This window comes from Zalophus californianus, chromosome 5 (assembly GCF_009762305.2).
Source record: "Zalophus californianus isolate mZalCal1 chromosome 5, mZalCal1.pri.v2, whole genome shotgun sequence".
NCBI classification, from domain to species: Eukaryota; Metazoa; Chordata; class Mammalia; order Carnivora; family Otariidae; genus Zalophus; species Zalophus californianus.
The window spans coordinates 19,389,206-19,416,234 of record NC_045599.1 but is presented as its reverse complement, the minus strand read 5'-3'; the positions used below and the strand labels follow the sequence as shown (position 1 = coordinate 19,416,234).

Below are 27,029 nucleotides of genomic sequence, written 5' to 3'. Positions count from 1 at the left end.
CTGTCTTGTTACTAGCGGACGCCTGTAGGTTTGCTACATGGGATCATTACTTACTGATCACGGTGACTCTGAAGTCTGGAACTGAAGGCGGAATGAGAAGTTGGGAAAACTTTTTTCTCTAAGCTCTCTCTCTCTCTCTCTTTTTTTAAACCTATTATTCTCGATGCTTGTTAAGAGGAAAAAAAAACCTTTGGTACTTCTGTTGTGAATGTGAAACATTATCTTCCAGCTGTACAGTGACACATTTTTTTAAGGAGAAAAGGACTCCTGATCCGCTTGCCAAAAGGGGGGTGGGGAGGTGGAATAATGTTATCGAGTGATTATTCTGGCTGAGATGTGTTATTTGGTTTCTTCCTTCTTGATCATTTGGTGTTTAAGTAAAATGAGGCACAGGCTTGTTTGCCGAGTGGAGTGGGAAAGGCATTTTGATTTGCTGGCCTAATTAAAAAATGATAAAGGATTAAAGGTAAGCAATGTCTGTGTGTGTGTGTGTGTGTGTGTGTGTGTGTGTGTATGTATATTTATTTATTTTTCTCGACAACTGTTAAAAGGGGCTGATCCCTTTAAAAACCGTTTTAACTGATCTTTGTCAAACACACACTCATTTGCGGTCATTGAGGCCACCTTGGCGCAGACTACTTAAAGTGCATGTCTTAATCAGTTTCCCCGTCCAGTCAGTAGCACCATATTTAACAAATTGAGCAAGTCTGTGACCTAGGAATATGGTAGAATTGTTTATATGTAATTTTTTTCCCCTCAAAAGGCAGGTATTCAGCCTTTTATTTTAGCACTGTCATTTTTATAGAAAAACGCTCTTAAAGACATTTGTGTGTGTCTTTCAAAAATAAAATGGTATAAACTGTTGGGGAAGAGAGAGTATGTGTTTGGGGGGGGTGGTTATCGTTGTTTTTCCTGTTCCTTACTGGGAACAAAAAACAGATTGCCCAGACGATTTGTAAAAAGAAGTAATAAAATTAGAAATAAGGAAAATTTAGAAACATCATTCTGAAACTAGCCCCAGAGAACTTCCAGGGTCTGGTCTTTGAAACTGCACGATCTAGGACATGTTTGGGGATGTTTAAAGCTGTGTTCCTCCCTCTTGTCTGAGTGTTTAGGCTGTGTTTCTGGGGTTGAGATATCACATGTATGAGGAAAAAAAAAATCCTAACTTTTTTTTTTTAATCTTCCTGGACTTGACACAGATCTTTAAGATATCTTAATGCCTTTTTAAAAAAGTGCTTATCCTTATGCTGTTGATAAAGGGAATTTTTTTTTTTTTTTTTAAAGCTACTGTTAAGATGCTCACTGTCGTGGGTAAGTTTTTTGGGTTTGGTTATTTTCCTTTAAACCCGACTGTGGAGACAATATATGAGCCACCTTGCTGTCCATCCTTCCCTGTACCCCTTACTGACTCCCCAGTATTAATCGTTTTTTATTCTGGTAACACCCAGACAAGAAATATTCGACTTTTCCCCCCCTTCACAGGAAAAGGTGGACCTGGACTGAAGGGTGTAAAATCTCTGGACACATTCCTGGGGCAGGAAAAAGAAGAGGAAGATTAGAAGATTTTTTTTTTTTTTTAAGAGAAAGCCCAGCGGAGCTAAACGAATGTCCCCTCATCTCCAAAGGAAAGTTCATCGGATTTTTATTCTAGAGAGCTCATCTTCAGGATGTCAGTGAACATTTCTACTGCAGGAAAAGGTGTGGATCCAAATACGGTTGATACTTATGACAGTGGTGATGATTGGGAAATCGGGGTTGGAAATTTAATAATTGATTTGGACGCTGATTTGGAGAAGGACAGACAGAAATTTGAGATGAATAATTCCACCAACACCACTAGCAGCTGCAACTCGAAGGATTGTGGAGGTCTGGCCTCCAGTGGGGCCGGTGCTACGGCCGCCTTAGCTGATGGCCTAAAATTTGCTTCTGTTCAGCCCTCTGCTCCCCAGGGGAATTCACACAAAGAGACCAGCAAATCAAAAGTGAAAAGGAGTAAAACTTCTAAGGATGCTAATAAATCTCTGCCTTCGGCTGCCTTGTATGGGATTCCCGAGATCAGCGGCACTGGCAAGAGGCAGGAAGTCCAAGGGCGCCCTGGAGAGGCCACTGGCATGAATTCAGCGCTGGGTCAAAGTGTGAGCGGCGGCGGCGGCGGCGGCGGCGGCAACCCCAACGGCAGCAGTCCGGGCACGGGGCCCTCCGCTGCCACCGCGGGGGCGGCCTCCTGTGGGAAAAGCAAAGAGGAGAAGCCAGGTAAAAGCCAGAGCAGCCGAGGCGCCAAGCGGGATAAGGATGCGGGGAAATCCAGGAAGGACAAGCACGACCTGCTTCAGGGCCACCAGAATGGCAGTGGCAGCCAGGCCCCTTCCGGGGGGCACCTCTATGGCTTTGGGGCCAAGAGCAATGGAGGTGGCGCGAGCCCCTTCCACTGCGGGGGCACTGGGAGTGGCAGCGTCGCGGCTGCTGGGGAAGTTAGCAAAAGTGCCCCGGATTCAGGGCTCATGGGAAACTCTATGTTGGTAAAGAAGGAAGAGGAGGAGGAGGAGAGCCACAGGCGAATCAAGAAACTGAAAACCGAGAAGGTAGGATCAAGTCGCCTTCCTAGATTTCCCACTTTCCTCTTTGTGTGCATCTGTGTGGGTGTGTGTTGTTTGGGGGGGGGGGGTGTGCCTCTGTGTGCCTCACACTTCTTCGTGCTTCCTGGTTCTTTGTGAGGTTTCTGTTGTGTGCATCCTTTCCGTGGAAATTTGGAATGGGGGAGCTGAGTTGGGTGCACTGCTTTTAGCTCTTGCTTCTGCTGTTGCGGCGGCCAGGGGCCGTGCTCAGTGTCTGGGGTCCCCAGGTGGGAGGGCCTGGGTGTTCCAAGGGCCTTTTGCCCTGCCCCGGGGCTCCTGGCCAGTCGGCCGGTGGTGGTGTGCTTTTAATAGCAGACCTGCTCATGTACCCGCTTGACTCATGTCCTGGTTTCTCGCCTAAGGAGAGCTGTCTTAGGTTTTAATATGCCCGCCCTAGTATTTCTGGTAATGTGTCCTTAGCTGCGGGGTTCACGTTCCCTCCCTGGAAGAGGTTAGGTCGAGGATTCTCATTTACCCTCTTCCTTCAACCTGTTTCTTTTTTCGGGACTTTCTCCAACAAATAGTTCTGTCAAAGGGTATCCTCCTTGGATGGGTGGGTTCCTCTTACAGGTCCTGAATTTAAACCCCAGCCTTGGCGTCCTGGGGTCATTGGTTTCCTAACTGCGTGGAAAGACTGGAATGGTTTGGGTGGTTTCTAGGACTCTCTACCCTGGTTCCCTCACCCGGTTCTTAGCTGGAGATTTCAGGATGTTATCACTTGAATTTCTAGCTTGCCTAGGGAATGAAGAGGTTGGTAAGAAAAGTGAAAGACACTGGGCTGATTGGGGTTCCTGAGATGGGGCAACAGCTAGAGGGGACGAGAATCTTGGGTGGCGTTTGAGTAATGGGGGATCCTCAATTTAAGCAACGTGGACCCTTCCTGCCATCGCTGTCATTGTCTCAAGGTCTAGAGACTGCCTTTGAAAAAGTGCCCCTTGGGGGCTGTGCCATTTGGGGCTGGAGGCCTGTGACTTACTGGTCTGGTGACGGTCCTGCGTTGAATAGTGTCCCAGGATGGAAGGGGCTCTGTCCACCCGGCACTTTGGGAGTGAGCTGGGGGTGTGAGTCATATTTTTATGAAATCAGCCTTTAGATTAATCCTGCAGGTTGTGCTTCGCAGAAGCAAAACTCATCCTGTGGTTTATGGCATGGTTGTTTGGAAATCTGCTTATCAAATACTTTGATTCCCCCCCCCCCAATGTCTAACTTGATCAGAACTGTCAGATGGCTTTGGGTGATTATTTCTGTGGCCAGTTATTCACTGCTCTCTCTTCAGACCTTTCCATTTTCGCATTCGTGGGTTCAAGATTTAAGTGGGAGCGCAGGAAGAAAGTTCTGATTTTCTGGTTTTAAGAGGTTGTGGAAGGTCCATTAAAGTGTGGATGATGCCAAAATCACCAAAAGCCTCCGGACGCTTCTTTTATTCATATACCTTGGGTCAGACAGCTTTTTACACTGACAAATTGAAATGCATTTTTAAAAAATCCCAGGTTTCGATTCTTACATTTCATGGTGTAGTTGCACACAATTTCTGCTAAAAGGCATTCTGAAATCTTCTTATTACTTAGTACAGTAGGGCATTTACTTTTGTTGCCAATAGTCTTCAAATTGCACTTCTAATCTGCTCTAACTATCTAGATGAATTGCCCTAATCCAGTGCTCACAATGGCTGTGGTTAAGGAGTCAGAAGCATTTGATTGGATTCACTGCTGCCTGGAATGTGGGAGGTACTGCCCTTTTGCATTCCCCTTAGCCTTTTAATCTTCCAGCCAAATGTTCACATTCAACAATTTTGTTTAGCTGGCAATCGGAACATTTCTGTATCTCAAAGGCTGCTGTCATGGCAACTGAGATTAGAGCCTGGTGTCGGTTCTCCAGTTTTTGTGTTCTTTTCACTTTCCAGTCACAGAGGAAACTGGATAAAGAATGGAGGAATTAAATTATTCATATACATGCAACTCATCTTCAGTCAGAGCAGTATAAATGTGATAATACGAATTACATAAATGAAGAGCAAACAAGTCGTGATGGGGCCGGGCCGGGGTGGAGGAGGGGAGGAGAGAGCTCAGCGCATTTAGATGCAGCCCACCGCCCTCCGCCAACTGTAGCCGCTGGTGTTGGCACAGGGGCCCTTCAGGGATGGCTCCAAGGGGCTTGAATCCTGCAGCGCTGGCCATTCTCGGTCAAGCAGGGGGGTGCTGGCTCAGGAACGCTGTTCCTTAGGCTCTCCTCCCCACCCTCTCCCCGCCCCTCCTCTCCCCCCACTCCTGGCCTCCTTTGCCACCCCAAGATGGCACTCCCTCGCACACATGCCACCCCGGGAAAGTCACTCTAATTCCACTAATGCACGGATGGGAAAATGAGACCTCAATTTAGGGACTGCTTCCTAACGAGAGGAGGCTACCTTTTTTAAGGAGGTATAAGCAGGACGCGCTTTACCTGGTAAAGTATCTCCACACTGAGGCATCTTTTGAGAGGTTTTTTTTTGACGTTTTGTATAATGTTTTAATTTCCGCCTTGCTTGATATTCTGGGTCGGTGAAGAGTAAGTGTCTCAAAAGTGAAGATGATTAATTTTCAGCAATCAGATGTGGCTCGTGAGGGGCCCAAATGTGAAAACCCAAGGTGGGGGGGTGGATGTGTGTGCCCTTTTCTTCTGGGTCCCCCCCCCCCCCCCCCGTTGAGAGGTTTCACGGGAGATTCATAAGACTTGCTGTCACCGGTTAATTTTCACAGCATGCTTAAATGTCTATTTTTGGTCTGTTTATTCTGTTTCTACACTACACAAAGTCATGTAAAACATGATAAATTGGACCTTATGAAACCTAATTAAATCAGTGAGTGTTCTACTCCTTTATGTGGAAACCACAAGTATGTTGTAAAAGTCGCCACTCCCTTAATACGTGAACAAAATCAAAACATGCCATAATTCTAAGATGTTTGAGCTATATTTCTGTAGCCCATTTTGTGGTTAAGCCACCAGTGACATGTCTGAATAAGGAGATTTGACGGGTTGGCTTCGGGTTGTTAAAAACCTGCTTCTCCACCTTCCCCCTCCTTTCTTTTTAAAGCATAATAGCCTGTATGGAGGCCCTCCTTAATGTCTTACAGTTTTGACTTAGCAGACACAGGCACTCGGGCCAGGCTAAATAGGGTACATGGTTTTATTTGATCGCCGGAAAATTCTCAACTACATAGGAGAATTCTTAAAAACACCTAATACTTAAATAGACATGAAAGGCACAGGAGGGCTTACAGTTGGGTCTCAGGGTTCTGACTACTCAGGACATATTCAGGAAAGAGAATTACTTCCCTGCTATCATATTGCTTTCATTAAGCCAGGCCTTAACAGCCTAAAGGTGGTGTCTACAAATGGACCTGTCTATAAGGGATATCATTCATTTTATTTTATTCTCTTGGAGAAGCCTTTTACACTTCACTAGGGAATTCTGCCACATTTTCTAAGTGAGTGTGAGCTGTTTAAGAACATATTTTGATTAATGAGTTTTGTGGACAATATGCCTGCCTCCCCCTCTCCGCGCCGCCCCCCCCCCCCCCCCCCCCCCCGGTCTGGTGTCCCCTACAAATTCTGCTTAGAGAGTGCAGTTTATCTACTGTGAAATAAAAGGGCAGAAAGGTCACTTGCTATAATTAAAGAACAAAGTCCATTGTTGTTGGACAGCAAACTGTTTTGAAAGCTACATAAGGGATTTAGCGGTTAAAAACGTTGGTAACTAAGGCTGGCTCCCAATCAGCGTTGATCCCGCTCCTTACTTTTCAATAAGCTGCCTGGGAGGGTGACAGGGCTTTTTGAGGTGGATGCAGAGGCCATCCTTTCCCTGATCAAGTTTTCTGTGAGAACCCAAGGAACTTGGGAGGATTTGTGTGCCCAGGCGTATCGCTGAGTCCTGAGCATAGTATTTGAAACGTAGCGGGTGTGCTGGAGAGATGAAAACAAAAACAAAAACAACACACACACACACACACACACACACACACACACACACACACACGATCAAGATTATGCTAAAAGGAGATGAGTAATGTTTAACAACTTTTAATAACTTTGCAAATAGTCTGGAAAAAAAAAGGGAGTGGGGTGCGGAGTCATTGTCCAAATGTCACCAGGTTAAGAATGCTCTTCAAGTGAAATTGCTTGGCTGCAAGATGGTTTTAATTAGAGTGTTATAAAGACTTATTTTTCCTAAGCAGCATTTTATAGTTAGTAAATGAAATGTATGCCGAAAGTGCTAAGCAGAAATCTCCCTAACCACAGAGGTGTTCAATAACCAGATTCAAACAACATGGAAAGTACCATCTGTTCTTCGTTTTCAGCTTGAAAAACAAGGATTGAATGGCTGAGATTTGCTTCAATTTTGACTGTGTCTGTGCGTGTGTGTGTTTTTTTAATTTAAAAAAGTTCACCTGGTACTTCATAGAAACTTGAAATTGCAGTAATATGAGCAACACTGTGAAAACACATGTTCCTACATTTATTTTAACCAGTTCCACTTTTCTTTAAAAGATTTCCAGAAGCCCAGCCATTGAGCACTTTATAATGGTTATTCAGTTCCTGCAGGCAATCACAATGAGGGGTCAGTTCTTCAAAGACCACACTATTTAGTAGGTACCTGAAGGCTCTCCCAGGCTAACTCTGGTCAGCGTTTATCGGGTAATCTAATTGTACGTGATAGCACATTGGACTGGTGTTGACCCTCCGTAGCTCTCGCTCTCCTTCAGAGCTGCATCTAGGATGGTTGATAATGAGGAAAATATTCTCTTCACGATGATAACTTTTGAGTCCTTGACTTTTTAGACACTAAGCTTGGTTCTGGGTTTAGTGAGAGCCCTGGGTGAAACAGTATCCGGCCTTTGTTTGAGGTCTTTTATAGAAGCTAATGACTGGGCTTGTGCCTCCTGAGATAAATGACAGTATCTCTGAGTGGGCTGACAGGAAACAGACATGTTAATGGTGAAGCTGCGGGGAAGATCTGTTCGGGTTCTGACAAAAGAGTCAAGAAGGGACCCCTGGTTGTGGTCATTAACACATAATGCATTCTTGCTCTTCCTAAGAGGCCCTTGATAATTGGAAAGCTATTTTAGCCACAAGCACTTAAATCATAAATCTACTACTCCTAGTTCCTTTGCATTTTTAAAAGTCGCAAAGTAATGTGTTTTTTGTTAACAAGTGTGTGATCTGGTTTTTTTTTTAAATGGTGGCAGTTCTAGGCTGGGCGTCCCAGGACGTCTGGGAGAGCCGCCCTTGGAACTGGCTTTATCAGATGGGAATCTCTCTTTGTCTTTCATCGTGGCTCCGTCCTCCCTCTGTTTTAATGAAGCAAAAAATAAAGTGGGTCCAGGAGCTAAAAAGCAATCGTTTTTATACATGAAGGGGTCTCGTGGGAGAGGGATAAAAATCTATTTTTTATAAGTTGGGGAAAAGATTTTGTTCAGCGATTTGAATGTGATGAAACCTGCCTTTTGAAGTGTTATGTTTAAAAAGTCATGGGTATAATTGAGTTTCAGTGCATTTTAAACTCTGCTTCTTGAACGGAGATAATTGCCATGTTGAACACACTCTAGAGGTGTAGAAAAGGTGGAAGGATCATGTTATTCTATTCTTTAATATTAAGCGCTGAAAAGTTTTTCATAGTAATTACTGTAGCCCAACATAGTTTTGATTGCCAGCACTCTGAACTTGCCAGTGATCTGAACATCAAGGGTTTTGCTTGAATACTAAACAGTTTGTTCCTAAGTTACTTGTAGAGCATTGTTCTAGAACATGGAAGCCAGAAACTAAGGAAATACTGGGCAATTTCTAGCAATATCACAGTGGAAATCACCCTTCTTCCCTAGGATTGTTGACCAGTAAATCATACTCTCTTAATCTGTACAGCTTAGAGATGGGCAAGAGAACAGGTGAAAACTTTGCCTCAGGAATGACGTTGGTCGTCATTAGAGGCTAATATATGGATCACGTCGGTGCCCTGTAACTCGTGTTTCTTAGGTGTGTGGATCATTATTCAACAGCTAAATTCAGCTGAGTAAATTAAGAGATCAAATTGGCTTTAATCAAGGATTCATGAATGGAGCACATCTCATCTAGGAAGTAGAAAGGAGCTCTGAAGAGCTGTAGGAAAGAGGAGAGGTTTTGAAAGGTGGAGAGGGGGCTGGAGAAGGAAGTTTATTAGCAGAGCACCTTCCTAAGGAGGCTGGAAGGGACCTTTTGGTTTTCTGACTAGTGCTGACCAGGTAATCCCATAATGACGGGTTAAAGGCTACATTCCTGGGAGAGGCTGAAACTGCAGTTAGTTTTAAGTCTTGGTTTACTGACAAGGAGTTAGCACGAGTGACTCCATTTTGGACCAGTTGTTTTTTGTTTGTTTGTTTTTGTTTTTAACAGTTCCCCCCTTTGATCAGACTTAGCTGAACTGAGAGATGTGATCAAACTTTAAAGCATGAGCACCACTCCCCACGGACCCTCTGAAGTTCTTCCAGTTCTTGATCCTTCCAGTGGGATTCACAGGTCATGACCTCAGGCTCACCGGTTTTTAGTTGGTCATTTTCTTCCTTCCTTTTCTGGCGCTTCAGTCTTAGGGAACTCATTTGCTGGTGGATAGCGGTTGCGAACACGCCTTTAAAACTTCTGAGATGACTATGATTATTATAAGTAAGATAATTCCCAATGCCTGGAGTGCATTTGAAGCCATGCTCCCAACACCCAAACCAATCAAAGTTAGGTAAGTCAGAGAAAGACTCTGCTAAAGGAGTCACTCTGTAAGCTAAGTGGCTTGCTCAGTGATCTTCAGTAACTGATTTTCGACTTCCTGAGAAAAGTTTTATCCAGGTGCAGCAGGTGGCGTTGGTTACAGCATAGACACCTCCTTGTTCAGCTAAGAGATAAGCAAGGGCTGTCCTCTTATCAAGAATAACTTTGGCCAGAGAGTCTCGGATGTTTTGGGGACAGCTTTTGCATTAGCAGTGGGTTCTGTAATATTTTCAAGAGTTAAGGATGGGTTCCTGATCATAGCCTCATGTTTATTCCTAACCCTGGAAATCGAGACCTGCCAAAGGGAGCTAATTTTAATCATGAGAGTGTCCTGGTACAACCATGGAGGCCAATAAAATTTAAAGGTTTCTAGACTATACAGATGGTTTTATTCTGGTGACTCTTGACTTGTAATCCTTTCTTTGCAGCCACCCTGAGTGCAGAGTTCCCTGGGTTTTGGGGTATTAACCAGAGACGTGGAAACGGACCCTTATGGTTAGGGAGTCGGATAAAATGGGGGAGGGGCTGAGTTTGAGAGAAACTGAGGCAGGAGCATAGTGGCAAGTCCAACAGTTGTTTGGAGGTGGATTTCCCTCCTTTGCAGTGTCCTGGGAGATATGAATGATGGTATTATCTTTTCCAGCCAGTGCCAGAGTAAAGGAAGGAAAGAGAAGAAGAAAATTTTAGGTTTAAAGTATGAAGTCTTTGTCCCACATCATAGAAAGAAGCAGTGAACCTCAATATTGGCTACTTGTCTTCCTAGTCAATTTGATTTTGAGGTTTGCAGCTGGAGTAGAGGACCTGTCAGGTGGAGACTTCTTCAGCTATGAGATAACATTGTGTAACCGAGGTTCAAGTCTCTGAGGTTTGGCTGCCACCCAGGTAGGGAGGGGAACCTCATATATCCTTCTGAGGATACTGATGGGCACTCTTTGTTCTTAGGGATTCCAAATCAGTAGGGTTGGGAGAAAATTGGAAACACTAGTTGGAGTTGTAGCCAGATATTTTAAGGAACCAGAGGAATTCAGGGCCCAGTCCAGTTACAGGTAAATAACAAAATCTCCAAGGCAATTAATAGGATTAGAATCTAATATAGAGATAAATCTAATATAGAGATAAATGCAAACTTTTTTTTTCTCTCTACAGTTATTTCCCTTTTGTACCCGAAACAGTCATAGTAAAAGTAATTTGTTTGCTTTAAACTTGGCCTGATTATTTGCATAAGTGCAGCAAGAATAGTGATTGACCAAAAATGCTCTTTTTAAGCCTGCTTTGCTGGAGCCTTGTAAGCAAGGTAGCATGCCAGTTTTTCCAAGGGGCTTTATTGGCTCCATAAAGTCAACCTCAGTTTTTAAAAAACACTCTGGTCCTGGGTCTATGCACATTTCTCTCAATTACAAAGTTCCAGTAACAGTCTTGGTAATATTACCAGTGTTTCCAGTTGTGTCCTGTTACAAAGAGAATGGATTCTCATTGAATTTATGTAAATAACTATTTTGGCATAAAAAGGATACTCAAGAGTTTCCAAATTCTGAAGACATCAGAGAAAAAAAGGAACTGTTTCATCTTTGGTATACTACACCAAATTATTGTAAGTCATAAATAGCTTAAGGGAAAAGGTTTCCTCAAATCTGGAAAAATAACATTGAAGAACTAGTGATATTTCACATAAGACATCATAAAAATTATAATCCTCCTCCTCAGTTCATTCAGTCCCATGTTATTAATTTTTGTTCTGCTTGAATCCACATTTTCCATTAGTTCTGGAAATTCTTAACTGGTTCACTTTTATGATCTTAAAGGTATCAGAAACCTGTGTTTGCCAGAGTCCTTATTTTGAAGCCTGGAAGAGGACGTACCTTTGTAGGAACATGTTTGTGAAAACATCTGGGTGAAACAATAACTGTCTGAAAGTGAAAAGACTTAAAAAATGTCCATTGTTAAAGATCAGATGAGAGCTCATGATAAGGGAATTGACAAGGAAATTTGGTTATTTCTGTCACAGATGTTTTAAGATGATACCTGGAATTATGACAATATTATTATACCAGGACATATTGGACTTTAGGAATTTTATACAGTTTAACAACATAAAGAAGTCTTTTTTTTAAAAAAGATTTTATTTATTTATTTGAGAGAGAGAGAATGAGAGAGAGAGCATGAGAGGGAAGAGGGTCAGAGGGAGAAGCAGACTCCCTGCTGAGCAGGGAGCCCGATGTGGGACTCGATCCCGGGACTCCAGGATCATGACCTGAGCCGAAGGTAGTCGCTTAACCAACTGAGCCACCCAGGCGTCCCAACATAAAGAAGTCTTGGTTTTGGTTGCAGGGGGGAAGGGGGAAAAAAGAAGTGAATTTTATACAGTTTAACAACATAAAGAAGTCTTGGTTTTGGTTGGGGGGAAGGGGAAAAAAAGAAGTGTTAGTATTATTTTTTGACGGTGCTTCCCATGTAATTCAGCATAGCACAAGGAGAGAAGACGAATCTTTTCAGATAGTGTGGGGACCCTCTGAAAAATCTCAAAGTTTTAGTTCTTAGTCAAAAAGACTTCATTTAGGATTTAATTTTGGGAAGTTTGTCAAAAATGTTGAAAGTTTTAAAATATTGGTCAAATAAGATTTTAGGTCACGGTGAAACAATGTGGTTAAACATCTATTTAAACACAGGGGCCGATAAAGAGTTCACAGGTTAGGGGCGCCTGGCTGGCTCAGTCAGTAGATCATGTGACTCTTGATCTCAGGGTCTGGAGTTCCAAGCCTCACGTTGGGCATAGAGCTCACTTAAAAAATAAGTAAAATAAAGACTTTACAGGCAAATACAGAAAGTTAAATAGTTGTACAATGTCTTACAGTCCAATAATCTAAGAAAACTCAGCAGATGAAAGAAATAATTGAGGTTTAGTTCTATATAAATATACTACCGACATTAGAGCTTATTTGTAAAATGCTTCTAACAAATTTTAATCTTACTCAGCTTGATCATGCATAACATTCTTTTCCCCCAATTTTTTATTTCATGAACTTTCTTTTTTCCATTCAGATATTGTCATCTGTTTTTCCTTTTTCATCCTGAAATAGCCACCCTCGCTTTAGGACAAAAGCACTTTTCTGTCAACAAAATGCATCTCCATTTCTTTTACCTTTTTTTTTTGTTTTTGTTTATTTGACAGAGACAGAGACAACTAAAGAGGGAACACAGGCAGGGGGAGTGGGAGAGGGAGAAGCAGGCTCCTGGCCTAGCAGGAAGCCTGATGCGGGGCTCCATGCCAGGACGCAGGGATCATGACCTGAGCCGAAGGCGGACCAGATGCTTAACGACTGAGCCACCCAGGCACCCTCCCCCCTTTTTTTTAACCACATCCTACTTTCTTTGCATACAGAGATGTTTCCATTATTGTTTCTAGTAGCTTTAATTACATACATTAGAATTTTCAGCCCTTAAAAACTTTACCTTCTCATGAAAATTAAGAAGTAAACAATCGTGCACTGTTACTGTAGCATTCTGTGGCTTGGCAAGTTTATAAATACCTATCAGAATTTCTAGAAATAAATGTTTCCTCATAGTAAATTCATTGTGGCACAAAGCACGTTTACTATTGGAGCCAAATATCTTTAGTTCCTCTCTAAAAGAAGCCCAAAGTGGATAAACCTATTTTGACTAATGTGTCTGTGTTTTTGTTTTGTTGGGAGATGATCTAGATACTTATTCAGTGGCCTTGACTTAATTTGTCATTTAACTTGACTTAGCAGAAGTTTGTTTCAAGTAGCCAAAAAAGTTTGGAGACAGGTTGCTGAGAAGTTGACAGAGAAACGTTATCTCCTTTGCATCTATTTAAATCATTTGTTCCTAACAATTACATTCAATTACCTATGAAAATTTCATTAGATATGAGACAAAGTCAGTCATCGTCCCATCGCCCCAAGTAGCAGAGATAACATGAACTTACTTGATTAGTAAACCCAGGTAGAAGAAAACTTGTACATCTGCATTATATTCAATGTTGATAACTCTGAAGACGTGCCTATGTTAATTAAGCCAACAACCTCAATCAAGTCATTAGAAAAGATTATTTTATTATTAAGTTTTTTTTTTTTTTTTTTTTTTTAGATCACATGAACTTGAAAAAAGAATTGGGGTTTTTATATTTTTTAAGAGTTTTAGGAATCCTTCTGCAAAGACTTTAGAAGGCTATTTTTTCCCTCTGGGTACAGTTTTATTTTAGTTCAGAGGAGAAGGCTTAAAAACATCCTATCATGCTCTGAATAATAGCATCCAATTTGGCCATCTACTGAAAAAAAAAATCCTATAAAATACTTTAAACAAACTGAGTGTTGCTGGAGTGGTGGGGGGTGAGAGGGATGGGGTGGCTGGGTGATAGACATTGGGTAGGGTATGTGCTATGGTGAGCGCTGTGAATTGTACAAGACTGTTGAATCACAGATCTGTACTTCTGAAACAAATAATGCAACATATGTTAAGAAAAAAGAAAAAGAAGAAGATAGCAGGAGGGGAAGAATGAAGGGGAGTAAGTCAGAGGGGGAGACGAACCATGAGAGATGATGGACTCTGAAAAACAAACTGAGGGTTCTAGAGGGGAGGGGGGTGGGGGGATGGGTTAGCCTGGTGATGGGTATTAAAGAGGGCACATTCTGCATGGAGCACTGGGTGTTATGCACAAACAATGAATCATGGAACACTACATCAAAAACTAATGATGTAATGTATGGTGATTAACATAACAATAAAAAATAAAAAAAAATCCTATAAAATACTTTGTCAGTTTTCACCTGGGACAAACAGTAAATATTTCTGGCAATCTTGAACACCCCCTTGGACACAAGAGGTGTCCCCAAAGAGGGTGCAAAAGATATTTTATTCTCTCTCTACTGGGTGCCAAAGAGATTTGGGAGAGCTGACTCTGGTAAGAATTTTCATCTTAGCTGGCTTTTGCTAGTTTTTCCAGGATCCCGTCTGTAGGCTTTAGTCGGGTTTAAAGCATGCACCAGAATTTGGCACGGCTCTTCATTAATTTTAATTTTTGTTTCCCCTTGGCTTATAAAGGGAATAACACAGCAGACAACCAGAAAATTCCTGAGCCCATATGGTGTCCTCCAAGAGTAGATAAGAGGTTGTCTGTAAGACAATTTGGCAGATTTGGTTTACTGTCATGTTCCATAGTCTTTTCAAAGTGTTCATCTGTTATGACATCATTCTATTTTCTGCCTTTTTTTAATTCATTAATCTTAGAAGATTATCTACAGAAACTTTTGAGGCGGTCCCCTTGGATTTAGGACATTTTGAAACTATGGCCCTTAGTTTGGCCTTTTGCCAAGAGTGAAAGATACCTGAACAGGATTACCTGGAGCCTTGGCGGTCTTATTTTAAAACTGTTTACTAGTCTTTTCAGAGTGAAAAGTGGATTTAGATAAAGGATCAATAGATTGGGTACTCAAAGGGTGGAGGAGAGCAGTGGGAGTTACGTCTGGCTTCAAGTTTGTTTTTTTCTTTTAAAGATTTTATTTATTTATTTGACAGAGAGGGAGCTAGCGAGAGCAGGAACACAAGCAGGGGGAGTGGCAGAGGGAGAAGCCGGCTTCCTGCCCAGCAGGGAGCCTGATGAGGGGCTCGATCCCAGGACCTGGGATCATGACCTGAGCCAAAGGCAGAAGCTTAACCGACTGAGCCACCCAGGTGCCCCAAGCTTCAAGTTTTTTGTTTTAGGTACCGTTTGTACTTTTTTAATTTTTCATTGACCCATTACAGTGAATCTTTCAACCTAGCTATTTTGGAATTTTGAGGACTTCAGAGGCTTAAACTAGGTAACCCATTCTGTTTGATTTGGGAATACTTGCTTTTTAAGCCCACTTCTTCAATTATCTTATCTAATTGGAGCATTCTGATAATGGTCATTTTAAGTCCCCTGAGGGTTGGCAGCAGTTGGGTAGGACCCTAGCCACAAATGGAGTTTAACCCACATTTGTGTCTGGCCATATTTTGGAGCCCCCAAACCTTATAGTTACCTAGCCAAGTTCTTAGGACAGAAAACAAGCTCAGTAAGGTTTTTGCCATTTTTTTTTTTAATTGATCTATAGCTTCTGGGACCATAGTTCTTAGACACCAAATAAGTAGGTATTCCAGAAGGTGGTGCACATAACTCTTTGGGTTTTGAGTTTTTGTTTTTGTTTTTGATAAGTCTTTGGTTGTCTTTAGAGCCAAACGAATACCTAAGAGGGATGTGTCACTGGGTGGGAGATCGTGTGGTGTTTTACACTGTACCTTGTTGCATGGAAATTTTCTTGAGGTTGGCAGGTGACCTAGTGTCAATCTTACCCTCTTCCATCAACTTACCCTAACATGGAAGTCTCTGAGTTAGGTGGTGAGCGCTGTAACAGCTTTTAAGTGCTTGACCCATGCCATCGGTTTTCTGGCTTTTTGTGTTTCGTTTTTGTTTTTTTGGTCTTTCAAGATTCCCATGAACAATATAGCTTTTACTTAAAACAAAATTTTATTCACCCAAGGCCTTTCGCTGGACCCAGGACAGCTTAAGTCAGGCAAAGTCCAGCTTAAATCAGACCCAGTCCAGTCCTGGGCCCAGTCTGTTTTTTCAAGCTGGACTCAGTCTAGTAACGATGAGCATTACCCAGTATGGAATCTGGGAGCACTGGGGAGAGAATCTGGGGAGGGATTCCAGTCAAATGAGGAACCGTGGAAGCTAGTTAGATCAAAAGCTCTGTGCCAAGAGAGTGGACCTCAGAACCGAGAGGAACTCATTCACAGCCCTCCCCTTGGAAATGGTGAGAAACACAACTCAAAAGTTTTCTCGGATACCATGCCTGCCTTTCTCCTTCCTCGTCCCCAGTGACCTTGGAAGTCTCCTTCCGATGTTGCTACTGCCACCGAATCTGTGAAACAGCAAAACGCAGCTGAGTCACTTTCGAAATCAAATTAGCTTTATTGAAGGATTTGTGAATCGGGCAGCATCCTGTCTAGAAAATGGAAAGGAGCTCTGGAGAGCCATAGAAAAGGAAAGGTTTTTAAAGGCAGAAAGGTCGCAGGAAAAGGACCTTTATTATTAACACAGGGCCTTGTTTCAGGCAGGGTTGCCTTCCCGTGGGGGACAGAAGGGGTCTCCTAGACAGATTTTCTCACTTGGCGCCGATCAGGTAATCCCAGATCACCTAGTTAAAGATTACATTCCTGGAAGAGGCTAAAACTGCAGTTAGATGATGCAGTGTTTTTTTGCTGATGTGGGGCTTGGCATAAGTGACTCCATTTTGGGTCTGTTGTCTCTTTTTTAGCAGTATGTTATAATTGCATAAATAGATGTTGGATTGGGAGTAGACTGGAAGTATCTAGTTGGTGTGGGCTTTATTTTAAAGTAAGTGTCATCATTGATTTTATGTTCCACTCAGCTGCAGGAAAAATGGGGCACCCAGTGCCCAGGCCCCTCCCGTGCTCAATTCTCTGTCCACACTGAAGTTCCACCAGGTGCCTTCTTGCTGTCTGTTGTAAGTTCTTTTTACTTTAAACTAAAGGTTTTTGGCAATCGGAACAAAGCTTTTGCAACTGAATGGAAGGTTGTTAAACTGTTCATAGTCTTGTTGACCCCCAGTTGGGCTGTTCGTAATGTTTTTTTTTTTTGAGAACTCAAAGGATCTTCAAGAGGGTAGGGTTGGCACATTACTGCCCTTGCTGAATTCTGCGTATGTGCTAAATTTTGGTTAGAGATACCTTTGGTCGTGAATTAAAGGAGATGATGGGTTTCGCCTGAAGAACTGAAATGATCACAAAGCAAATATGTTTTGATAGGTCAGTGGGCCTTGAAGTACCATGGATCGCACTTGGTATTCAGAAAGGATATCCCTCCACAATGAAGCTAAATGAAGATTTAAAAATTCGTATTATAGCTGTAAGAGAGAACTCAAAGGGAAGGGTGTTTTGGTAAAACAAATGAGTTTGAAGTGATTAATAAATACGACTGCTAATTTTTCAAAGCTGCTCTCCTTTTCATCCCTACACCCTCCTTCTCAGTTTGATTATTCTTCACTGTGACTATTCTAGTTCAACCACTGAGCTTTTTTGCCTCCTGGGAATCCTCATTGTCAGCTAGCACTGTAAGAAAAATGTGCCTACAGGGGCATGTAGGCCTATTCCAATAATGCCATATGAATGCAGCTTTTACAGTTTCAAAATGTATTGATTATATTTTGTGTTGTATATAATGATTTTAGAAAGCAGATATTTAGGTTGTGGAATTGGCTTATTATGTTAACCAGAGAGCAGATGGCATGGTGCCACAGACGTATAATTTTACTTAAAGGGACTTTTAAGGTTTTGATGTGTTTTCTTTTCCTCTTATTTCCCTGATGGCTTCTTTTTATTGAAGGGTAACTTAAGGAGACCTGGTAGCAATTTTACTGCCTTCCCCTGACAGTTTGAAATAATAGCATGGTCTTTGGTTGCACTGATCTTCCACCAGTCAACTTGATTCTGGTTTTTGTCATGTGGCAGTGAATTTAAAAAAAAAAGTGTTTGTAGTATGTTTTAAGAAATGGACTCTTTTATATGCTTCAATTAGCAACAGACGACAAAGTTCCAATTGGTCACACTTTCATAAACTTCTAGAAGTCACAGTTCGTCCTTTTGATTAAAGAAAACTGGTTTGGTTTCTTAGGAAAAGCACATCTGGCCCTCTGGTTCCTTTAGGTACACCTTTTTGTCATTCTTTCGCCTTTAGTCACTGAAGGTTCAAAGGTCGTGTCTGAGTTGTTCCTAGTTAGGTTAGCAAGCTTTCCCCTTTCTGGAAGGCTGTACTTTTTGTGTTGCTACACCCACTGCGTGTTGGAATTCACTTGGCCTAAAAATACCATTTATTTCTCTGCCTAGATTTTACAGTTTGACCCATTCTTCTTGTAGAACATCATCAGGATGAGTTGGAAAGCATCTCCTCACTTTTGTTTTGCAAAGTGTGCGAAGCCAGACCAGATGACTTTTGGATTTCCTGTCACCTCCTTGGCTGATTTTTATGGATGGCTCATGTTAAAAGCAACAGTAATGTTTGAATTGGAAGGCTTGAAGCCTTGGGTTTTCATTCTTCATGGAGAACTGTTTATTTGTGTGTGGTTCACCGCAGTACATGGATAATGCTATCAAATCTGTGCTTTATTATAGGCTTAAGACTAGTACAGCAGCACTTCAGTTCTGTTTTCTGTGTTTTTGTTCCTTGCCAATTCTTTTGTGATGGAAATGAAATTAGAACTGAATCTCTGCAACCAAGGGGAAAATAGGCACAACAAACAGAAACTGTCCCACGAGCCAGTTTAGAAGCAAGCAGCGGTGATGGAAGAATATATGTTCAATTTTTTTTTTTTTTTGAAGTATAGGAAAGTACTTAAGTTTCACTTTTCCGTGAAGATCTCTGGCCAGTGAGCCCAGCACTTTGACAAACGAAGGGCTTTCCCCCCTTTATGCTGTTTCCCATCTTCAGTAACTGATTGGAAAGCGATTCACATTCCCAAAACTTCACACTGCTTTGAAGGTGGAATCCGAGTTAAGTAATATTGTTTTCTTCTGCTCCCCAAAGGGAACAACCTGATTTAAAAACAGCAATCGAGCCTTTCCGCATCAAACTCCATTTGGCCACTTGTCTCCATTTACATTCCTTGCCCAAATCCTTCACCAGCCTTTCCATGATGCCGCAGCAGATGCCAGACACTGAAGGAGAAAGCGAGCAGCTGTTTCCATTACTCCATTGCTGGATTATCCTCCACAATCTGCTTGCTTTCTTCCCCCGCTCCCCCCCCCCCCACTTTAAGGAAAAAAAAAAAAGAAAGAAACCTTCTGGTCCGCCGACTTTTTGCATGCTCCATTTTATCAGGCTGCAGGTTTTTTATCTTATCAGTACCACTGCTTTGCTCGAAAAGACCGGTTTATTGTTCAAGACTGCGGCAGATGGGAGCGCCCGGGCCCGGGGGCGTGGCTGCGCGCGCCGCTGTGTGTGTGTGTGTGTTTGTGTGTGTGTGTGTGTGTGCGCGCGCGTGTGTGTGCGTGTGTGCGCGTGCGCGCGCGCGCGCGCTCCCGGCGGGATGGGGGTGGCGGGGACGCGCCGCCCGGGGCGCGCCTTCCTTCCCACCCGGCACCCGTTTATAGCCCTGAGCGCTGTAAATCTGTCAGCTCTTCGCGACGCCCTCACCTCTTTCTTCATTTGCTCCAGCTTCTAGTTTGACAACGTTCCCCCGAGGCGGAATTCTAATCTGCTTCCAATTAGTTGCAAAATGTGACTGAAATTTCCACATTACGACTGTTGTTTTACTTGCACGCACACATCGCGAAACAAATTAATGCTCTTGAATATTTATTTTTTGAGCCCTTGGATTTACTTTAAGAGGAAGAGTTCCCAACTGTTTGGAATGGCTTCCAGGATTTGCTTTTTTTGTTGTTGTTCCCCCTCCAAGCCTCCTGTATTGGGTTTATTTAAAAAAAAAAAAACAAAAAAACAAAAACACAACAACTATGGTGGGGTCTCTTCACCTCTTAATAAGCCTTTTCCATCTTTTCAAGATTTCTCCAGATGTATTACATATGTTTGTTATGCAAATAAATTTTGTAGCATTTCTAAAATAAACAAAACAAGGTTGTTGGCCTAAGTTTAATGGAGGGGTCCCGTTGTGGTGTTTTAATACAACACAGGTACGCACAAATTCACTTCCACATTTAGCTTAAGTCTATTTGGCCAAAACCCTAAGGACTTGTTACACACTTTTAATTTTTTTCATTTGATACTCAAAAGTTAGGAACCCCAGATAAATGAATTGGGTGATTGATTAACTGACTTAGCAAATACAGGGCCAGCATTAAAGATGTCACCTTGGGCGGTAATGTTATCTGGCAAGTTTGTGCCTAGATCCCGAGCCTGCCCTGGAAGCTGATGGAACTTTCGGGCTGCAGTAGGCATAGTCAATAAGGCTTCTTGTGAGTTTAGTACCCTTTCTCCGTGCACATAATCCACTGTGAGACCATATGCTGGACTCCGGGCTCTGGGATTGTTCTCCTTTGAAGGGAGATCATTACTCCCAACCCCATTTACTCCTTTTCAGTGTTTTTTTTGTTTGTTTGTTTGTTTTTTAAAACAAAGACATCGACTCCCCTGATTATATGTAAATATTGGAGGTGTTTAGATCTTGGTTGCCGAGAAGGTCAAATTTAGCCTCATTTATTATTTGCCTTACAAGCTACTTCCTCATATACTGATGAATTAGTACCCAGGCAGTGGGTCTCTGGCTCTGTATTTACAGAAAGATGGTACTTTTAAGCAGTGTAAACTGGTGTATTTTATAGTCCTCAGCATCTTGGCAGATTGATGTCAACAATAATAATGAGTTTTGAAGTGTGCAGAATTTTATTGATGGTAAAGTGGTTATGTTGATCACATTACTTTGTGTTAGTTTTAAATAACACCGTCACATGCAACTAGATCACATCATTGTCACGTATAATCATAAAAGCCCTACATTAATTTATCGTGTCCTTTGGGTACATACTGTTCTCTATCTCTGTAATCCGGTGGTGGGGCATTAATTTCACTTTGTCTAAAACAAAATTTATTTTTAACATTTACTATATATGGAGTATATGTAAGTTATTTTATATAAAAACTTTTAGCTATGGCAGAATTGCACACAAGAAGGAGGATCGCTCTTTGTATTGCTTCTTTTCTTCCTGCTCTGGCTGGTTGTTGAAAACATAGCCAGATTGAAATCCTTAAAAATTTAAAATGTGGGCCTTTCAGACTGTAGAGACCTCCTGGGTTAAAAAAAAAGAAAAGAAATTAGTGGCCCCATAGTGAAATGCTCACAATAGGCACGATTGTGCTAGCCCCTCAAGTCCTGGGGTTCACTAATTACCCATTAATGAGGTCAGTCTGCCCAGGCTTTTTCCCTACCTTGGGAGGAAAAGCACACAAGACAGTTGGAGTTCAAGTGGATCTTGCTGTATTTGCAACTTAGCATAAATGCTTTGAAGGCCCCCAGGGTGCTTAATTGGGGCTGGACATTTTTGTTTTGGGGGAGACTACACACAGCTCCCCATTGTGCATGTACAAGCCACTGTGCATCTTGGAAGCATTACATGCTTTTGTTGATGGTGCATAGGTTTATAAACTCCAAATGAGCTTATTGCCTTTTAACCATTGGGAGCACTAAATAATGGAGGAACCTAGAAGTCTCTGGATTGGGTAGCCGCCAAGCAGTTTAAAAAAATAAAAAAAAGAATGAATGGTTTAATTGTAGAGCAAACCATTTGTTTACAGATTAAGATTTATTAGGTCACCAAATCCTATGGACCAGGAGGTGAAAGAATGAGGCTGTAAGGTATAGGGCTTGAATGCCCAGTGTTCTGTATTGTGATCTTGCTCAGCTGTTTTTACCCCTGTTTTTCTCAAAAGAAGAATGAATTGTTGAAGGGTGAGAACTGCCTGGCCAAGTGTACTTTTTAGCTAGAGAGAGAGAGAGAGAGAGAGAGAGGCGGCAGGGAGAGGGAGGTTATTTCTTTGCTGTCTTGTTCAGAAGCTAAAAACTTAAGGTTCTTCCAACCGAGAGAGAGGGACAGTGGCTCTTGGTGAATTTTCCTGTTTGCTCTGATGAGGAGGAATGGTGGTGGTCTTGGCGGTGGTGGAGGAGGAAGGGGGTATAAAGTGGAAAGAAGGTATGTGGCAAAGCAGGTGGTGATTGGAAAACCTTTGTGAAAACAGCCCTAGACAATGCATTCTCTTGAATAATTGGGACCGGTTACAGAGATTCCCTACTATTTCTTTCCTTAGTGGCCATGGTACTCAATAGAGGGGAACTCTCTAGCAACGGCAGTGAAGTGGTATGGGAATTTTGGGGGGACACGCTGTTTGCCCGGCAACCAGAATGTTAGGATGTCTTGTTTTTAGGACTGGATTATATTTAACAGTAGAAGACCAGAAATCATGGTGTTTGTTCCCATTGTGGTTGCAGATTGTCCTCCTAATCCTTTTATGAATCATAGGCTTAAGGAAATCACTAGTAAAGTGTTGTTTTCTGAAAGTATCATTTTGAACTTCAACTCCTAGCTGCACTGTTTTTATTTTTGCATTCATTTTCTTGGGAGTGAAACCCTTTTATCTCAAAGTGCTCTTTTGTATATAAACTGTCAACTTAATAACGACTCAACGATACTTACAAGTATTGTTGCTACATGATGTCTTTGTGTTCTGTTTGGCCATGAAAAACTGCATTCCTTCTAGAACGTGAAAGTTATTTGTTATTTGATGCATTTTTGAAAAATTGAACTTTAAATACACTAACTTGGCTTCGTGTGATCTTGGGGCTTTTTTTGTTTGTTTGTTTTGTTTTTTCATTTTTCTCCTTACTAAGTTCTGGTGCTACTACTTTGGTATCGTGATCACTTTATTTTTTTAATTTTTATTTTTTAAAGATTTTATTTATTTGAGATAGAGAGTGAGAGCTGGGAGACAGGCAGAGGGAGAAGCAGATTCCCTGCTGAGCAGGGCAGCCCAATGTGGGACTTGATCCCAGGACTCTGGGATCATGACCTGAGTTGGCAGATGCTGAACCAACTCTGCCACCCAGTCGTCCCATCATGGTCACTTTATTTTTTTAAAAAGATTTATTTATTTATTTATGTGAAAGAGAGACAATGAGAGAGAGAGCACATGAGAGGGGGGAGGGTCAGAGGGAGAAGCAGACTCCCCGCCGAGCAGGGAGCCCGATGTGGGACTCGATCCCGGGACTCCAGGATCATGACCTGAGCCGAAGGCAGTCGCTTAACCAACTGAGCCACCCAGACGCCCTAATAATCAATATGCCAAAGTGGCACTTTTTTTTTTTTTTAAGATTTTTTATTTATTTATTTGACAGAGATAGACAGAAGAGCACAAGCAGAGGGAATGGCAGAGGGGGAGGGAGAAGCAGGCTCTGCACCGAGCAGGGAGCCTGATGCGGGACTCGATCCCAGGACCCTGGGATCATGACCTGAGCCGGAGGCAGACACTCAACCATCTGAGCCACCCAGGCACCCCCATCATGGTCACTTTAAAAAGGCTTGATTTTTGAGTCAAAATCATGGCTGAAGGCTTCATTTTACAGATCTTTCTCCTTCGGGGCGGGGGTGGTGGTGGTGGTGAGCAACAGGGGGAAAAGAGGGTAAAAGGTCGAAGTGGTTTCAGTCTTGTCAAACTGGTGACTTTTCACTGTGCTGTTGTTCATTCCGGATGCTTTTCTATTAATATTTTCTATACTAGCGAGCCTGGATTTTACTTCTTGGAGCATCCCACATAATTTTTAAAACTTTAAACTTTGAAATCAAGTAAGTTACCACTGTCACAGTCACCAAGTGGATTACATTTGTGTAAAGATGTTTTTTAAACAGTAATGCAAAAAAAAAAAAAATACGTTTTACTAAAGCGGTAAATCCCTGCAAATGCTCCCCTAAATTTGATTTCTTTGGGTGTTGTTTGACTGTGAAGATGTGCTCCACCTGAATTTACTTAGCAAACCAAAACAAAAGTGCAAAGATAAAAAAAAAAAAAATCCCAACATCGCTCACGTGAATATTTATGACAGCCTAGAGACCTCGCATACTTGAAGTCTCTTCACAGTTTTAATCCCTCCTGGAAAGAAAGACTTTTACCAAATTGTCAGTGCCTGCCCAATGGGAATGCTTGTGAGGGTTTTAAAAACCACCGGAACATCCTGGGTATTTCAGGGAGTTCAGCCCACGCTCACATGGACTTAAAGAACATAAAGAACGGGGAGTGGTGCTCAGCTTCCTGCATACTCATGAGAGTTTCCCTTGTCTCTGCTTCATCCTTGCTGACCTGTTCTGTGGATGCTTTTTGTTGCGCATTACAACTGAAAGGAAGAGTGCTAACCTTTTTAAGATGCTCTGAAAAGGATTTTGATGCCAAAGTCTAGTCCTTTCTGTCTTAGCTTATATTAAAGGCTCACGTAAAGTCTCCTTGGAAAGGCCAGCTAGCATATGACTCCAGAAGCCCACTCTAAATTCCTGTACCTTCTTTCCTTGTAAAAGCCAGTGTTTTCCACTTCCCTGGAGCTAGTACCTCTGCAGAGTTCCATCTGGGAGACAGGCCTGTGCAGGATGAGATGGACGGGGGTTCTGTTTTACCTACAGCTCTTTACCAACGATGGAATGACAACATGCAATCCCTTGCAATTTTTGGATCTCAGCTAATAAGTACATGGAAGCTTAAACCCATCGAATTTTCCTTTTTCTGACACTTTCAGGGAAACCTCAAGAGGTTCGAAGACTTTCGTTCTTGGAAAAAAATCCAGGAAATGCCCAGTTGTCTTCAAGTCTCATTTTTAGTGGAGTTCCCCTCCTTAGCTATATGGATCTTTTCAGAGCACCTCTGAGTTGGATGAGCAGCTTGTTGGCACCCACTGTTTTATCTTTTGTCTGTAAAAAAAATTCTGACAGGTTTTTAGAGACTTGCGTGTTGTAACTCACTTCGAGAGCTGAGGGGTAATCCCGACTGTGCGAATATTCTGTGCAATGAGGTGTAGTTGCCTCCGTGCTATTTGAGTCTGAATGTGCGTGCATAATTGGAGAGATTATTGCAGACTGTTTTGCCGTGGTAGATGTGGTTTAGATCCTAGCACTGAGTGCAGCATTTACTTTCTCAGCTTACCCACAAAATCTGTGACTAATTTAGTGAATGTGAAGATTTGAGTCCAGATGGTTAGGTTTAATTGTAAAAACTGGAAAGCTTTCAAAGTACCCTTTGCGGGGGAAGCACAGGAAACAACAACTGAACAACAAAAGGAATGAAGAGTAACTGGGAGTCACTAAATATAGCATATTTGTATATTTTAGACTTTTAAACATATATGCATACCTATGGGTCTATGGTCCGGGACAAGCTTGAAGAATTTACTGTAGCAGTCACTATACACAGGGAGGATCAAGAAGGGGTTTTTAATGTGTAATGGTGTAGGATGTTCTGTGTCAAGCATTTGTTCACATGTGTATGTTTGGCCTTTCCTGGGCTCAAAATAGGCTTCCTGTCAAGTGTGTGGGAAGAGGTGGCTTCCCTGTCACTCTTGACTCTTGGTTAAAGAGCAATGGCAGTTACCTCATAAAACCTGAGGAAAATGGTGCGCTTGCCTGGCGGGTGTCCCCTCGCTGTGGTGCTCTCTGAGGCCCGGGCCTGCCTGTTCTTCCAAAACCGGCCCCGTGAAGCTCACAGAGGGAGTCCAGTGCTGTGGAAGGATGCATCTCCTTGTCTGCATCCGTTTGTCCTTCACTGTTGCTGGCCATGACCAAGTGAGTCCAAGAATTAGAGTGGATGCTTTTAAAGCGACTGAAGACCTTCTATCTGGTTGCTTCAGATCTGAGCTTAAAGGATAGAAATAGGCTCTTCCCTTAGTTGTCGTTGGGATACCACTGACCTAAATTAGCTTTGAAGTTGGTAGGCTGCTGCGGCTCTGTGGAGAACTTTATTTATGTTACCTGGCATCATAAGGAGAGATAGAGACAAGGAGAGTAAACCTATCACAGACAGAAGGTTAGACCGTGGGGCTACTGGTACGTTCTACTTTGTTCCAGTGGAATGCCTAGGGTTTATGGCATGGTGATCTCTAAGGCAAGCGGGGGGACACATTTCTGTCACAGGAATGGAAGTATGCCCACATATTTGTAGTTAAACATTTCATAATATTCAGAAGATGTGGAGAAATGAGGCAATTTATATGTGTTGCAGTTACCATATAGCTGTTGTTTTAACCTTTAATTGTTGAGCCCAGAGCGTTTTAAAATGGCACAAGGAATGAGCATGAGGTTGTCTTCCGTGTGAGGAGGGTAAGCAGAAAACCAGCTGTGTAGGGCCAGTGATTTCAGATTATGTGAAGTCTATGAAATAGAGGCCAAGAGAAGGTGCTTCCCAAGGAGGAGTGAGTGTAGATCTTTGAGGCTCTTATCAGTGGTCGCATGGAGAGCAAGATAAACAAAAGGTCAGCTGCCCCAAAGCAGAAGTGGTCTTTGCCTTGATTCCCTTGGCAAAATTCCTTCTAAAAACATCCTTCTTTTTGGGGCTCCTGGTGGCTCAGTCAGTTGAACATCTGCCTTCGGCTCCAGTCATGATCTCGGGGTTGTGGGATCGAGCCCCTTGCTTGCTCCTCCCTCTCCCTATACTCTTTACCTCCATCCCCAGCTCATGTTCTCTCGCTCTCGAATAAATAAAATCTTAAAAAAAAAAAAAAATCCTTTTACCTTCTCCTGTCTCCCTGTCTGCTTAGAGCCTAATTTTTCTCCATTTCTCAATAGTTTTGCACTCTGCTAGCCATCTGTTGAATGGCCGTTAAGGTGATTTTAAGATGGTGCCACTCGTCATTGTGAGTAGACTTTTGAAGGCTCAAGGGATGAAATTCTCCTGTAGGGACCGGACCGTCTGGTAGGAGAGGCAGGAGAGCTTTCCCGATGTCTTAATCACATCATGTCTTTGGGGCAGGCATCTTTTCTGCCCCCAAAGCTGGTTTTTGGCAAAACTGGTTTTGGACAGAGCCTCTTCTGTAGCTGTTTCTTAGTATGTTTGAAGCCGGCAGCAAGGTGTAAGTGATGAGGCTGAAGCAGGGTCTGACATGG

General features: G+C 42.5%; 1 protein-coding gene across 1 annotated transcript in view; it reads left to right on the top strand.

Annotated features, from left to right (window-relative positions):
* The first annotated feature begins 333 nt into the window (after positions 1-333).
* ZNF608 (zinc finger protein 608) overlaps positions 334-27,029 on the top strand; it is a 106,674-nt gene continuing 79,978 nt past the window's right edge. The window contains 2 exon segments of the mRNA XM_027605920.2: positions 334-466; positions 1,486-2,585. Coding sequence (XP_027461721.2) covers positions 1,671-2,585 — 915 coding nt within the window. The 5' untranslated portion in view covers positions 334-466; positions 1,486-1,670.